We start from the raw sequence: 15,385 nt of genomic DNA, 5'->3' as shown, positions 1-15,385 counted from the left end.
AGTCTGCATAAGCCTCTTCTTGCAGAAGTTTCTCTTTTCATAGGGCCATGCCGACTTCAGATAATCAAGCACAATCAAACTGGAAAATTGAAAAGGGTGGACAAACCCAATTAAGTCTAGAAGGCAAGACTGAAGAAGGCTTAGCCTAAACAGATGCCACTAAACTCAGCTGCATCAGCTGAGTGTTAGAGATGAGTACATGTATCAGGACCCTGAAGGTCTTAACAATCCCAAGCAGCCTCATCTGGGGCCTCTATCCCTCTCTCTGCCCACAGGCTGAGGAACCCTATTTAAGTTCAGCCCTGAGATGCTTTTGCTTCTGTTTGGGCTATGTTGAATGAATGCTGATCTGCAGCTCGTATATGTTTTTGTCTGACATGACCCTTACTAATCTAGACCCAGATGTGCAGGTTAATTTCCTTGTTTGACCTCAGACATGTTCCATCAGAGTGGACCTGTTTGGTGGTTACTGGACTGTGTTTGACTCTGGTTGCTAACATCTGGCCTGATTCTGACAAGTGGATTCACTCCCAGCTTGAATCTGGATCTGCCTAGGCTTCCCTGATCATTAGAGCTCTTGGCTGAATCTGCTGCTGTCTCTGGGCCTTCTCTGCTTGCATCCCTTGGGATGGGTCCCTGTTCTGCTGGCAGCATCACTGCACTTGGCTCCCTATTCCTTAGGGAGCAGTTGGCCCTTGCTGCTCTTAGGCATAATCTTCCTCAAAATGTTCAGCTTCTTTTTGTGCATAGACTCCTCTGTCAGGTAGATTCCCAGATATTGGAGCAGTGAAGACTTTCAGGTATGTTATATAAAGTCCCAATTTCTCCGAAGTCACTTTGGGCTTTGCTGTTAGTAGTAACAAAGCTAGGGCTGCCTTTCAAAAAGATGCAATCCCCAAATAACCTAACCTCAGTTTAACCCCAAAACAGTAACCCTTACTGTTTCAGAATAAGCCTTAGACAAGAGGAATTCAGTGTGGCTTTTGAGTGGAGGAGGAGTGCAGGAGGCAGTGTTGAGCTGCTTGAAAGCAGAACATGAAAGGGCTACTTTTTGGAGCCAGCTTGGAACGACAGCTTTCCAGACCACTTTGTATATTGCACATCTGGGGGCTGGAGAGAGAGAAAATATTCTTATTTTTTCCCAGACCTTCCTGAAAATGCATGAAAACATCACATGCATTGTGTATTTCAGGTGAACCTCAACAGCGTCAACAGGCTTTGCTGTGGTCTCCACTTAACCATAGTTTGCTTGGTCTCAAAGCAAACAACCTGCTGTGAGAGGTCCTGTCAGGGAAAAGCCTTTACTTAAAGTTGGGAGAAAAGGCATATGAACTGCCTTGCAACCTCTGCACCAGGCATGGAACTTGGCTGCAACCAGCTGGTCTTAGCTGTCAGAGACAGGATGTTACACTCTGTAGTACAGATAGGGAGGCTCCTGTATCATTTTCTTGCCTAGAGTGTTTCTAAGAATGAGAGTGGGGAATGCCAGCCCCATCAAAGCAGTGAAAGGTTAGTGAGCTTTTAGCAGGCAAGAAAAGGGAGCTGCCCTCACAGCAGGAGTGAAGTGAGCTTCACACACAATGTCAGAAAGGCAGAAGTCATCTTGCTCCTCCTCCTGGTTAGTGACTTATGGTCTACCATGTGCCTCTATCGCCTCTGTCAATTTACATGCTCAACAAACTGTTTCGATTTTCTGTAGCCAAGTACTTTCTCTCTTTCATAGTGTCTGCCTTTCTTGTTTGTATCACCATTGTAGACCTGGCACCATTTATCACTTCTATGCTCTTGTTGCATCTATCTGCCCCTCTGTGTCTCCAACTGTGCTTCACCTAGTAGAAATCAGAGCAGAAGGTACTGAAAACCATCCTATCCTATTCAGCCTTCATCCCTTACACATTTAATATTTTATTTCTCCTCTGCTTCTTACTCCTACCCTGGAGTGAACTTGAGAAAACAAAGCACACTTCAGTCCTATTATTTAAAGTGCCACTCAGAGGTGGTCAAATACTTCTGCTGATGTGTGCTGCAAAGTCCTTGACAGAGCAGCTTGACTGCAGAAAGGAATTAAAATATTGTGCACATAAGCCAGGAGAGCAGTCCCTCCTTGCAGCTCCCTGAGAGGAGGGAGTATGTAATGGGAAGGGAGGTGTAGTTACAAAATGAGATTCTCTGTTCCTTGGGGGACTGTTAAAACCAGTCAATATTTATGAAGCTTTTAGTCTGACTCATGCAATTTGCTTCCCCTTCTACGTGCTTGTCTTCGGGACTCAGCTGTTGCTTGGCATGTTACTGCCATAAAGTCAGATGCTATGGTTTAACTGTACCCTTGTTTAGAGAAAAGGGAAAGGTCCAAGGCAGACTGTAAAGCAAATCAAGTTGCCACCTTACTGCAAGCAACCAAGGGAGCACACAGAGGGAAGCATCACCAGCTCCCATCAGATGAACATTGTACAGAAGAGAAACAGTTCCTCATAGTTAAGGCAGCGGAGGGTAAGAAGTGCAAATGGCCTGGCTTTTACATTCACTGTGGGGGTTGTCAGGAAGCCGCTCAACTTTCCAGAGAACAAGCCAGCTCTGAAGTATCCTCCTGGAGTGAAGGACTGAAAAAGTAATGCAGGAATGTGAAAGTGTTGGATGTGGAAGGAGGCAGCCCATGGAGAGAAAGCAGGGAGCAGTCAGGTGTGGTGCCATTCTCACCTCTGCCTCTTAATCCTGGAGGAGCTGGAGCACCTCCTCTAGACTTAGTCTCCCATCGCTACTGACTGGGGTTACTTGGCTGAGTTTCCTGATGAGGAGATTAAAGCAATACAGAAACATTTTCTGTTTTGAAATGTACTGTGACCTGCTGGTCTCAAAGTAATTTCCAGTGATGCTCCTGAGTGGTAAATACTGGTGTGGCTGGGTAGGTATTAATACGATCCCTGTGCCAGGAGAGTGTCCTGTAAGAGGCATTATCTGGAATGACCTAGTTATACCATCAGATTTACCATCAGCTCGATCCCCCTCTGTTCTGACTCGCCTTCTGCAAGCCCTGAGTCTATCCTGGATAATGAGTGTGAGCAGTGTCCTTGCACTTGGCAGGGACATCAAGTGTTTAGTGATGCTGTGAGGTGTCTTTGCAAGAGTAGTATCACCTACACAAGCTAGTACTCCAGTAAAGCAATGGAAGTAGGAAAGCTGAGAGTGATTTGGAGCAGAAGCCTGCCCAGTTTTCTGGAGAACCTCTTCCCTCTCCATCATTTACAGGAAATTAAAGACCACTTGTGAAAATGGAAACCAATGTTAAGAAAGCAGCACATGGCCAACAAGAGGTAATTTCTAGAGCTGGGACTTGCCCTCCACAAATGTGTTTACAAACCCATCACCTTGACAATAGTGGCAGACTTCACCTTGTTTATTCTTTCTAGAAGATGGGTATCAGTGGTCATTATCACCTTTCCTGTGGGCACACAAAGCCAGGAGGACCCGAAGTGGTGGTCTTGGCATGTGGCTTCTGGTACAGCTTGCCATTATCTGCATGGAGGGGGAAAGTAAGGGCAACCAAGTATGAGATGCATTATCTCTACTGAGTAACATCAGACTGTACCAGGCAGCCTAAGCTTGACCCCAGGGAGCTGATGCATCTCCCTGGTGAGGTGGATACCCTAGATGGGCCACCAGAAACCCATATGTGCATATCAGTGTGGCAGTTGGGATGGACTAATGAATCTGGCTTCTGGATAAAATTGCTAGGGTAGCAGGGCTGGTTCTGGGATAGCTTCTGCTGAGCTAGCACACAGGGCACTGCCTGCCTGCATGGAATTATGTATTCAGAAAGCCTTATTTCCTCAGAAGCTTCGAAGCTGTTGGGGTGAGGCATTTACCTACAAGCGGTAAAATTCGTTGACTGCTGTACAGGCTAATGTGGACTTGGCAGTTCCCAGTGTGACCTCAGAGGAATGAGCTGCCTCTTGCTTTTGTTGTTGTTGCAGGTGTTAGGCTGATGATGCTCAATACTACCTGCATCAAGAACCTCTGTTCTTGATGTTCAAGATCGTTTGGTGTGGTCAGCAGCCATTGTATGGGAATGACTGTATGCATCCATCTCTGAACTTTCCCCTGAATTTTGCACACTGTGTTCTACTTCGATCAGTCACTCTCAGTAAGTCTAAATTGAGTGAAGATTGCACATATACTACTTTGGGTAACACAACCACATAGATAAGGCTGGGTGATTTCCTGCTAAAAGTGCTGGCTGGGGCACTTTTAAGGTTGTGGAGGTCTACCCTATCTGTCAGCTTTCACACGGTTGTTCCTCTTTCTTGCTCTTCCTTCTCTCAGTTCTCACCATCTGGCTTTTGGTTTATTGAGAAATGTTACCCATTTTTTTTTAAATTCTCATGACAGGTCACCCAAGAGAGGGCTTAGACGGTACACAGATCTGAGTTGTTTTGAGGAAACTTGTGTAGACAACCATAATCTTTGCATTTTGGAAAGCCTGTCTTCTTAACTAGCTTTTCATTTGCACCCAGGGCTTCTGACACTCTGATACTTCTGCACATGCAAAATAGTGCTTTGAGTGAACGCCAATACTTTCTGGATGTAAACTTGCATGTATAAAATCATGACTTGAAATGAGGGATCCAACTGAGACTGTAGGATATATCCATTATATCCATTCCTCACCTTCTGGCCTGCTTGCCATCCTGCAGCTTGCGAAACAAAGATGGCAGAAGTGATAAGACAAGATTCTGGTTGGTTGGTTGGTTGGTTTTGGTTTGGTTTTTTTGTGTGTTTGTTTGGGTTTTGGTTTTGTTTTGTTTGTATGTTTATATATCTATATATATCCAGAAAAGGATGGGCAGGTGGAAATCAAGTTAGGTGATTTTTTGGTAGATCTAGAAATTTTTTCAGAGTGGAATATAGCAAACTCACTGCTAAGCAAGAGCTGCATTGACTTCAACCCCCATCACACTCCCTTTAGCAATGCTAGTGTGTTGAAGTTTCATCCAGGTAGTTATGACTGAATAGCTGAGAACTGGCCAAGGTGCTTCATCACTATCTGCCACATTTGTTTGGTTTCTTACACCTTCATTGTGTGGATTTGCAGGCAGCTCCCAGCAGAGCACTGGGTGAATAAGATACTGTTCTGGTGGGTTGTGTTCTTGTGACATGTAAGATTAAGGAAAGATTCATAGTGAATGAGGGAAGAAGTAGCAAATGTACCACTTTTGGTATTACTTCTCGCTTTCATTGGTAAAAGAGAATTTTTGGAAGACATTTGATGTCTTTTGCTGAAGTGAAACTTAACGCTTTCACTTGGAAAAAAAATCACTAAAACTACAACCCTTGCCAAACGTATTTGTAAAACTGTGGGCAGAGATGCAGAGCTAATTTGGACCTTGCATTTCCCGGGGTAGCTTACACAAACATCCATGCATGTAACAAAGCTGTGAGCAGCTTCATACCTGTCTTCAGATTGTATGAGTTCTCTCTGCAACTTGAAAGCCAATAAAAGCCCTTGTTCTGTAAATGCGTGACTCATGATTTTCCTAGTACCCCTCATTATGTTACATGCAAGCTCAAGTTTAGTTTCCTCTTTGTTCGTTCTTTGTAATCATTCTATTCATTACCCCTGGTGTGATCTATAATACCTTAATCCTTGCAGGCTCCTACTCTCCTTGTTCTTCAGGGAGCCTGAATTCCCACAGGCACTGTTCAGCTGCCTACGGAAATTGCACACCTGCTTCTTAGTGTTCCTTGCCAATGCTATAATGTTTGCTTCCTCTCATTGGTCCCTTCTGGCACAGGATTTCAAACCTCTCTTGAAGTGTCTTAGCTTAGAAATGCAGGGAGGTTAATAACTGAAGTGTTTGGGTTTTTTCCCAGCGTGTTTTTCCGCTGTGTCCCTACATCACCTGTCCCCCAGAAGACCCTGCAGCATCCTGCAGAGTTGATAGCAAATCCCCAAACCTTGATTTTTATTTATTACAGGCAGGAAATGGGGTGCTTGCAGCCTTTAGGCTTCTTGAAGATAGAAAGGAGCATATGCTGGTTTTTATACCAAGAATTTTACATTGGGGAGAAAAAACAAAAGCGTGTGTCCCCAGCTCAGGTGCAAAGGAAGGTTAGTCCTCTGGCATCAGTCACCACTGACCTACAGGTTTTAGACATGGGTTTGTGCAGCACCTGATACTGTGAGAGACATAAACCCATTTCCCCTCATCCCTTTTCATTGACCATTAACTGATGCACACACGTGTAGAATGTAGAATCATTATCTTCTATGTGTATTTCTACAGCAGCCAGATCAGTTGGAAGTTAGCCTTGGCATTGTTAAGGAAACTAACAAAGACTGTTTTGTTGAAAGTTAACATCTTGATGAGGCCTAATTTATTTCACAGTTGTTGTTATCCTGTTGACCTAAAATGACAGCAGGAGACTTGGAAAGGTGCCTAGTTTATTTAAGAAGCAAGCACAAAATTATCTCTCCCTGCCTACAGAAAGAGCATAGCAGCATAAGGCACTCCTTGCTCCTGGTCCCAATGCTCTGCCTGGCAGCTCCTGCCCCTAACAGCTCACCATGGCTTTTCTGAAGGCCAGTTGAGACCATGTGGCTTTTGTCTGTTTTTAACAGCTTCAGCCTCTGCTTTGCACATCTCCTCACAAGTGTTTTCAATGCTGTGAGAGCTGGGAAGTGTTATGTGGTGCACCAGCATGACAATCTGCATACATCCAGGAGTGATGTGTTTGGGGGCAGGATAAAATATGTGGGGCAGGTAGGTTAAGTACCTAGTCCTGGGGATCCCTGGGGTTTAAGACTTGTGTGGAAGTACAGTCCCAGCGTCATCTCTGAGCCCCTGCCCACAGCTGTCAGCTGAAGCACACTCCTCACTGGTCATGGTGTGCCTGGTACATGGGGTTTGCCAATGGAGAACAGCTGTTTGGAAGCACAAAAAGGGCACACAAAGGTAGGACAAGAGTCCAGAGTCACAGCCTGCAGCAAGGATCAGTCTCCCTGGATATAAGGAGAAAAATCACAGTAAGCAAAGAATGGAATAGAAGCTCAGAGAGGTGGTATGATGTCTAGTCCTGGAGATCTTCAAAACTCACCCAGGCAAGGCACTGAGCAACCTCATCAGAGTTTGAAGTCTGTTCTGCTTTGAGCAGGGAGTGAGAATACAGCCCTGCAAATTCCCTCCTGATTGAAGTTACTCTGTGAAAGAAGAGTTAAAGGTGTGTGCCATATACTTTGGGCCAGTATGGTTGCTTTGGGCCTCTGAAATTATATGGGCTTGTCTTCCAACAGAAGCTCCTGTGAGATGAATTACCTGCTTTTATGAAAGATTGAAGTGTCATCTTATTATCTTAAAGTGTTTAGTTGTGCCAGCTTTATTTGAATTCATCTACCCATTGTAACATATACCATTTGTCAAGCTAGATGCTGTACAATTTGCACAGAAAAAGCTGATGTCAGTCTAGCAGAACAAAAACCTCCCATGCTGCTTAGAGGCAGCTTTTAGACACAAGTGAGAGTTGGGAGGGCAGTTTGAGATCCACCACAATAAGGTGCCCTCTGGGAGCATAAGATGTCATAATGCTGCAGTGCTAGCATTACATCAGCAACTCGTTCCCTAGAGCCTGTTTAATTCCCTCATCCTTAGTCCTGCTGTGGTTAGTTTTGGGTTTTGTAGCTGTCTTTGAAATTTTCTGCAATCTTCAAGTGATTTATGCCATCTTCCAATCTCAGAAACATCTCAAAAATCAAACTAAGATGAGAGGGAAATCCAGTGTCAAGAATGCAAAGAAAAGTCTTTGGTGTGTAGGACCCTGTCTTAGGGAACAGTGTTGACAAATGCTGTTCACGGTTTTTGCTTGTGTTACCCCTCCCAGAAGACTGTTCCAACCTTTCTGTGCTATGACAGCTAGACATGTTTCCCTCACTTCCAGCACCAAGAAAATAATGTCATTTACACTGTCGCCCTGTATTTTCCTTGGGTCGTGGCAGAGCTCACCATCCAGCTGCTATCACTGAGCTTCAGCAGATCTTGCAAGAACAAATAGACTTGCATGATTAAGGGAACCAAAGGAAGGCATAAGGTGCTACATAATTTATGTAGTAGAAACCTGAACCCAGGAACCTCACGCATTACTCTGCTGTGACCCTGAGCATGAGGTACCGGATTTGTCTTTAGTGAAGCTGCACACAGCCAGGAGAAACACAGCTCTCACTTAACAGCAGCCAGTCACATCAGACCAACACAGTATCTCTTGAATGCAGTGCAGGTTATGACTAATTTATGTTGCTGGATTTGGCCCTAGCCAGACAAATTAATATGATACAAATTCATTACTGAAGACTAGAGCAAATAGTTGTATGCATAGAGTAAAACACATGATCACCAAGATACACAGCTTAAAAGTTGTGTTCATAAATGTAGAGTCAAAGTGGGTTCTGTTGCACTAAAGCTGCTGCATTAATGTGAACACCTTACGCTTTCAGCTTCTGCTGCTTTGTACTGAATACCTTATACTAAGAGAAGGGCAGGAGAAAACCATATTCCAGTTTTAGAAAGCTGTGACCTGTGTCAGATCAGTACATTCTGTGCCATTTCTCCCGCATATTCCTGGTTGCTTGGCCTCTTTTTTTGTCCTCTGTTTTGTCCACTAATCAATGCTTATTCAGCAATCAAAAAGCTTGATTAGTAAAAGGTGAAGGATGGCCAGAGGAACAGACTGAGTTTGGAATATACCGAGTTCAAATTTAGGAGAAACTAGAAATGGACTTTTAGACTCTTCCTTGTTATGGAGTTGGCTGCAATCATGGGGATTATTTGCAAGCTGTCTGGTTGTATCGCTTGTGTGAATGGCAGAGGGTTTAGAAAGAAGAGCTGGATCTGTGACAGGAGATAATCTGTGTGAGCTGCCCCTTGGATGGACAAAACCCCATGACTAGCTCCCATGTGTATGGTCACAGGGAGTACCTTGTAGCAGGGGTCATCCTGGGCACTACTAACCTCTCAGGAAAGGGGTATAATGGCCTTCTAGGCAGAGGGCTTGTCAGCTCTCAGTGTATGTCAGCACACAGATAAGTGTGCTAGGTGTGAGTGAGAGGAGATCATAAATACAGACAATTCAGTGACTTTTTCTGTGGAAAAGGCTGAGTAGATGATGGAAAAGTAAAGGCAGTAAGCTTAAAGGCATAGTCTATACCAGCTTTGAAGATGATGAAGTACTGTTTGAAATGGGCAGAATTAAGGACTAACAGTTCGTGAGTTTCGGAAAACAGGACCAAAAAGTTCTGGAATAGCACAAGGCTAACCCTCTGGAGATGGATCCTTTTTTTGCAGTCAGTTTCTTCCATGTTTTTATTTTTTAGTAAAATTGATATTTTATTTGCCATTTTTTCTGAGATCTGATATCCCATTATGTCTCCCTCTCAGTTCTTGTCCTAGTCACCTAGGAGCTCCCTGGAGCCTGCTGAAGAGAGGGAGCAGAAGGGCTCTCCCCCATCCCTATATCCTGTGCTGAACATGGCATAGGGGCTACAGGACATTAGAAAAGAAGCTGGAGGCCACTCATTTCAAATGTGGTAATACTGACTTTGCTGCTTGCACACTCCTGAGATACATGTTTATTTATGGTCAAAACACTAAACAGTTGACATGAATATTTGATTGTACTGAACAGACAAATTCTGACATCCCTAAACTCCAAATCCTCTTCCTTTTATCTCCTCCTGCTAGTTCAGAGGACATCATCTTATGCTGGTTTTTTGCTGCTGGAAAACAAAGGTGGACTGCAAGCATGAGTCCTTCCCATTTCTGCCGAAGGCTGGCTCTAACCCTTACGTGGCAGTGTGCTATTAGTGTTCAAAGGCCTCTCAAGGTGCTCCTTGGCCAGAAATCTCGTCTGCAGTGCTTTCCTCCAGATGTGCCCATTCCGACAGACAAACTCATCCTGTCTCCCTTGCTTACTCTCCCTGAAGGGGTCGGGCTAGCCGCTGGGCAGTTGGCTCGGCTGAAGGCACGTTTTCGGCTCCCAGGCCGGCGGCACACATGCGGGTACTGGGGACAAATGCCTTTGGGATGTGGAAGAAGGGGAAGAAGGGGAAGAGACCCCGCGTCCGGCACGGGGGAGAGCCGGGGACCCGAGCTGTCCGAGCGGTTTGAAAAGCCGCTCCGACGGCAGTCGGGGATCCCTCCGTCTGAAGAAAATAAAGTAGTAAAATTAACCATAAACAAACGCGCCCAGCGGCTGCCTGTCCCGCTGGAGAAGGGAAGGTGGGAAAGCCGGGATGCAGCCGTCCAGCTGCCGGGAAGGGGGGCCGAGGGGCGGTGAGCGGTGGCTCCGCCCCACTCGGCGCTTTCTGTCCCTTCCGCGGCGCCGTACGGCCGGCCGCTCTGTCTCCATCCGCTGCCAACTTTGTACCGCGGGGTGAGGGCGGCACTGCCGCGGTTCTGCCCTCACCTCACCCGGCGGGCGAGGGACCGGTCCACAATGGCCGGGATTGGCATCGACCACTCCAAGCTGCCCGGAGTCAAAGAAGGTAGGGGTGACCCGCGGGGAGGGAAGGCAAAGCCCGGCCCCGGGGGGCTGGACGGGACGGGGCGGTTTTGGGGGAAGAACGGGATAAACTATTTTGAAACAAAACCTTATTTTACATTTTCCGCTTGCTCCTCGTGGAGCCGGGTCAGCGGGGCGGGAATGGGATGACACGGTTGAGGGGGCCCTTCGGGGTTTGCGGGAGCCGTCCCGCTTTCCCGTGCGTTGTCCTCAGCGGCTGTGCGGGTCGGAGGGCGGGCAGGGAAAGAGCAGCGTTAGCTTGATGGAGAGCCGCTGCCGTCCTGCGGGCCCGGCTCGCGTCCCCGGGCAGGGAAGGGCCGCCTCTCCGCGGGAGCAGGCGAGGAGCGGCGGGGGGAGGGGGCCAGCCCTTTGTCTGCGCCGAGGCTGCCGCCGGCGCTTCGCCTCCGTTCCCCGCGCCGCGCCCGGCCAGCGGGCGGGAGTCGGGCCCGGCTAGGAGCGTGGCCCGGTGCGCTCCCACGGAAGACGAACCGTGCTGTGAAATAGCCGAGAGACCATGCGGGTACTGACATACAGACGCGTAACTCACAGTTACTGCTCGGCTGGGCGTGGGGGTTCCGCTCGGGGCTTTGAAACTGGGAGCAGAACTGCGAATATTCACGAATTTGGTGATTTGAGGAAGGCTGGGGTTGTCGAGGACACGGTTAAAAATACTTTATCCTGCGGGGCTTTTGCGAAGACAATGCCCCAAGCACTGAGCTTTGGAGTACCAAGCAGCCTCCTCCACCCTGCAAGAACCCCTGTACGCCCCAACAGCGCAGGGGAAGGCTGGGCTGCAAACAGCCCTGCTCACTTTCTGGGTGTCTGGCCACAGTGGCTGACCTTTTAGCCTGGGCTCAGATCCACCTTCAGTTGGGCCAGATGGGCCTCAGCTTCCCTGTTAGCAGAGTATCTGCTTCACATGTGTGCCTTTAAGCTTAATTAAAGGCGCCCTGGAGCTGCTTTAGGTTTAGAAAGCTTTGTACGAGGTAGAGTCTGTTCTTTTTGACAGTGGTGTAAATCTGCAGAAGCTCTGTCAAAATCAAGTTAGTTTAGATTTACGCGGTAGTGGTAAACATTGTGTGCCTGTCGAAATATAACTAAAATGCCGTAATTTGTTTTCCTTGCCACTGGCCATTTGTTTTCCTGTTTGTAAATTTCGGTTTGTAGAGAGTAACAAATGTGAATTTCATGATTCAGCTAGTTAAAAGGCATATGTCTGTACAGGAAGCTGGAAGTCCCTTTTGACCTCTTGTCATCCTTTAATGCTTCACTTCTTATTGCTACTGAAAGAAAAGCGATATTGGTGTTCTGAAGTTTTAGAGGTTAACGTTGGTCCTATTAAGTCATTAGCAAAATTGTTACTAGTCATTTTAGCATGGCCAAGGTCTCATTCTTAGAGTCTGTCCACACATGGTTATTTGAGAAAATTCATCCAATTAACCTTTCCAATGGGTTGATGAAAGTGAATTAAATCCCTGTGTAGATGCTCTTATTCAGAATTTAAGTAGCCTTGATTTGATTTACCTTGATCCATTTTTGACATGGACAGAGTTAAGGGGTCACTTATGTGCTGAATGAAAGTATGTTTACAGGGCTGCAATGTAGCTCAACCAGCCCTTGCTAAGTTTGCACCCACGGTTAGCATGGATTAAGTTTCAAGAATGTCCTGGTACGACAATCCGTTGTTACTCAATAGCAGTTGAATGAAAGTAACATCCCAGAGCGGCTCCAGCATGCAAGGCTGATGAGGCCTGAGCCACGTTCTGCAAAGCCTCAGGCATGTTTCACCCTTTCGGTTTAGTGACATCATTTGTTTTTATTGTGGAAAGTGTTGAAACCAAGGTATTCTTTGGATTATATCTTTTCGTGCCCGGTGTTAATGCCAATCAAGAAAAGAAATGCATCACCTTACATACCTAGGGAAATATTTATAGTTCCTGTTAGAGAAATCACTGTTGATCCTTAGGAAAAAACATTCCTTTTATTCATCGGGAGTAAAGGTCGGCTTAGTCATTCCTTAACAATGAAGAACTTTGTTTTGAGTACTTTGTTCTTCACCAGCCCTCCTTTGGATAGGAAGATGGTGTGTCTAGGTTCTTTCTCTCTGGCTGTAGGTAGAGACAGGCTTATCCTTCTCTTCTCGTGTGGTCTCAAAAACTCTTCTACAAGTGCAGTAATTTCTGTGCAATAATAGCAGTGAAAATCTGGTAACTGTAGCTAGGTGTTGCAAGAAGCCTTGCTTCTTTTGTTTGCTTTCTTTTTTTATCTTTAAAAGCACTTATATTAGCCAAAGGCCTGATATAGATGGCATTTTGCCTTTGAAAACTGCTTCAGCTGGTCTAGTTTATTTTGTGGGCGGGGGTTTACTGATGTAAAATACACCCACAAAACACTTTTTCTAATATAAACTAAACCTTGGGGCTGCAGCCTAGTGTTATAGAGCTATTTTTCCATGAGCAGTATAGTGGATGTTCTGACCACTGTGGTCAGTAAAGCTCTTGTAAGTTATTTGCTGAAGGTTTTAGTGTTAGTTGCAATCTGTGGGCTGAGTTTCTCTGCCTGTATTTCTATGTGGCTCTCAAGTGTTTGTGACATTTTCTCTTCACAAAGCAGCGTTTGCTCTGTGCTCTTTTGACCCTCCCCCAAGGGATTGTTCAGCTCGGTGTGTGTAGATCATTTTTACTAGAGGTCTCATTTGTAAGCCTTTTGTGCACAAAAGCATCCTGGAAATATTATTTCAATTAGTTACTTATAAAGCAAATAAAAGAAACTAGCTTGGATTCTGCTTGACCTCTAACTGTGCCTCACCTCTTGTGATTTGATGCATTACTAGCAGCTAAAACTGCGAAGGGCTGTGCCCCCTCCTTGGCTGCCTGTTTTAAATGAACTCTTCTGTGTGGCTGCCCATGCCGTCTCAGTGCTGTGTATTTCGCCTTGGACCTGGGAGGCATCTCTGCCTGCTGGATGTACCTGTGATCCCATCTGTTGTTCCTGCCTTTGCCAAAAGGCTGAGGTCTGTGGCAGTGGCTTTGCGAAGGGGATCCTGTCTGCTAAGACTGATGCGTAGTCCCTCATCCTGTGCAGTCTCTGAGAGCCATCCGTTGTTAGCAGTGGCAGGTAAAACCCAGGTATGGAGCTCCTCACCAGGGTTCCTGATTTTCCTGCTGGTTTGAATCCTTTGTGAGGAGAGAGAAGGGAGGAGTGTGGGGAGGAGGGACCCTGAGCTCTACCCCAGCAGTACATGGCTCTTTGAAGTGTGAAAAATTAGTGGCTTAAGTGATTTTATTTAATTCTGGTTTTAATAATGTTATAAAGTCATTACATCTGTGCCAATCATTAGTGCCAACCATGCTGCGCTGCTGTCTCTTGAGTTCCAACCTTGACAGAAGCTGGTTGTGCCACCTGTGGGTGGAGAGACAGGGCAGCAATGCTCACACTACAGTTTCAACTCTTCATTAAACAGCAGATTTGACTTTCTGAAGCTCCTGAGCTATATATTTCATGCTGCTAGTTGTAGTCTGCTGCCAGAGGCCAATTTTGCAAATGTGGTAGTAAAAGATATACCTCTGACTGCAGTCTTAGGGAAACAGGAAGGGCTTGAATCTTTTTCTGTCTTGGCTAGGCGCTCTCTGGGGCAGGCAGCCTGGCTGGCTCTTTTTTGCCTTAACGTAAATTGAATAAAAGTTTGCTGTATGCATCAGTCTTCCTTTTCCTCCCAGCAACAGCACCTTCCCTCTGACCTCTGCAGCTGAAGCAAGTGACTGGGAAGGGGAGTGGCAGCTCTGAGGTGCAGTGTCTCAGGTTCCCATGTAACAGACTGATGTTATTGGCTTATACTGGGACTTTTGGTGCCTGTGTATGCTCAGCGACACAGCAGTGGACAAAAGAAACTTGATATGTGTCAGAAGTGGAAGTGGGTTCAGAAAGTATTGATGGCTGGCATGGTGTCTGGTGAGGAGGGATTCTGCTTTGGGATTTCTTGAGGGCTGATGTTGAGGGATGTCAGCTGTACTCATGTGGAGGAAGGGTTGGCCTTTAGCTGGATTAGTATAATCACGGCAACAATTTTGAAAGCAGCTGAGGGTCAGCCCAGTCACTGAAGCCACCTGCCCTGTGCCCTTTGGCTCCAGCTGAGGTTTTTGCTTGCAGCATGTTTTGCATGTCATGGTTTTCTGCTTTATGACTTCCTCAGAGAAGGGCTCTGAAAAAATCAGGCAAGCTGGATGGCTCAAGAGCAACAATGAGGTGGAGAGTGATGGAACATAGACACAGGTCACTGGTTCACACCCAGCTCTTCTAAGTAACAGGAGGTCTGCTTTTCCAGCATGCATGAGTTCAGTAGCTGAGGCTATGATACTCATGTCGCTTCTAGTTAAAGCTGGGTGAAAGTTTTATTATGCATTCAGTTGTTCTGGGTCTGCAGTGCTTGGCAGAGGAGATGGGCAGGTTTAGCGTATTTCATACTCTTGGCTCCAAAATGTAACTGATCAAGCAGGTCTCCCTCCTTCCACTTAAAATCCTTAGCACTTGTCCCCTGCAAACTGCCATGGAGGTTTTATTGAGGCAGAAAGATTGCCCAAAAAAGCAGTCTTTGGCAGAGAGGAGCTTCCAGACTCATATTGATGCCTTCTGCAGAGACATTTCCTTAGATACTGACAAGCTTTTGGACTGGAATGAAAGGGGGCACAGTCTGTTTTGCCCTGATTCCTGGGGTTGCAGGGAAGGGAGCTTCCCCCATCTGTGATACGAGGACATTGGCCATCACCCATTGCTGCTGTCCAGGTAATGATCCCAGCTGAGTGGTGTGTTGCAGATGGCATTGTGTTTGCTGTGCCCACTG

At 46.2% G+C, this 15,385-nt stretch overlaps 1 protein-coding gene across 1 annotated transcript in view; it reads left to right on the top strand.

Moving 5' to 3' along the window:
- Positions 1-10,479: 10,479 nt before the first annotated feature.
- CCDC50 (coiled-coil domain containing 50) overlaps positions 10,480-15,385 on the top strand; it is a gene marked incomplete at its 5' end in the record, with an annotated part of 37,379 nt that continues 32,473 nt past the window's right edge. Inside the window, one exon of the mRNA XM_080624285.1 lies at positions 10,480-10,528. Coding sequence (XP_080480411.1) covers positions 10,480-10,528 — 49 coding nt within the window. The remainder of the gene's footprint in view (positions 10,529-15,385) is intronic.

Source organism: Psittacula echo (assembly GCF_963264785.1).
Source record: "Psittacula echo genome assembly, chromosome: 7".
Taxonomy (NCBI): domain Eukaryota; kingdom Metazoa; phylum Chordata; class Aves; order Psittaciformes; family Psittacidae; genus Psittacula; species Psittacula echo.
This window is presented reverse-complemented; position numbering and strand designations above follow the sequence as displayed.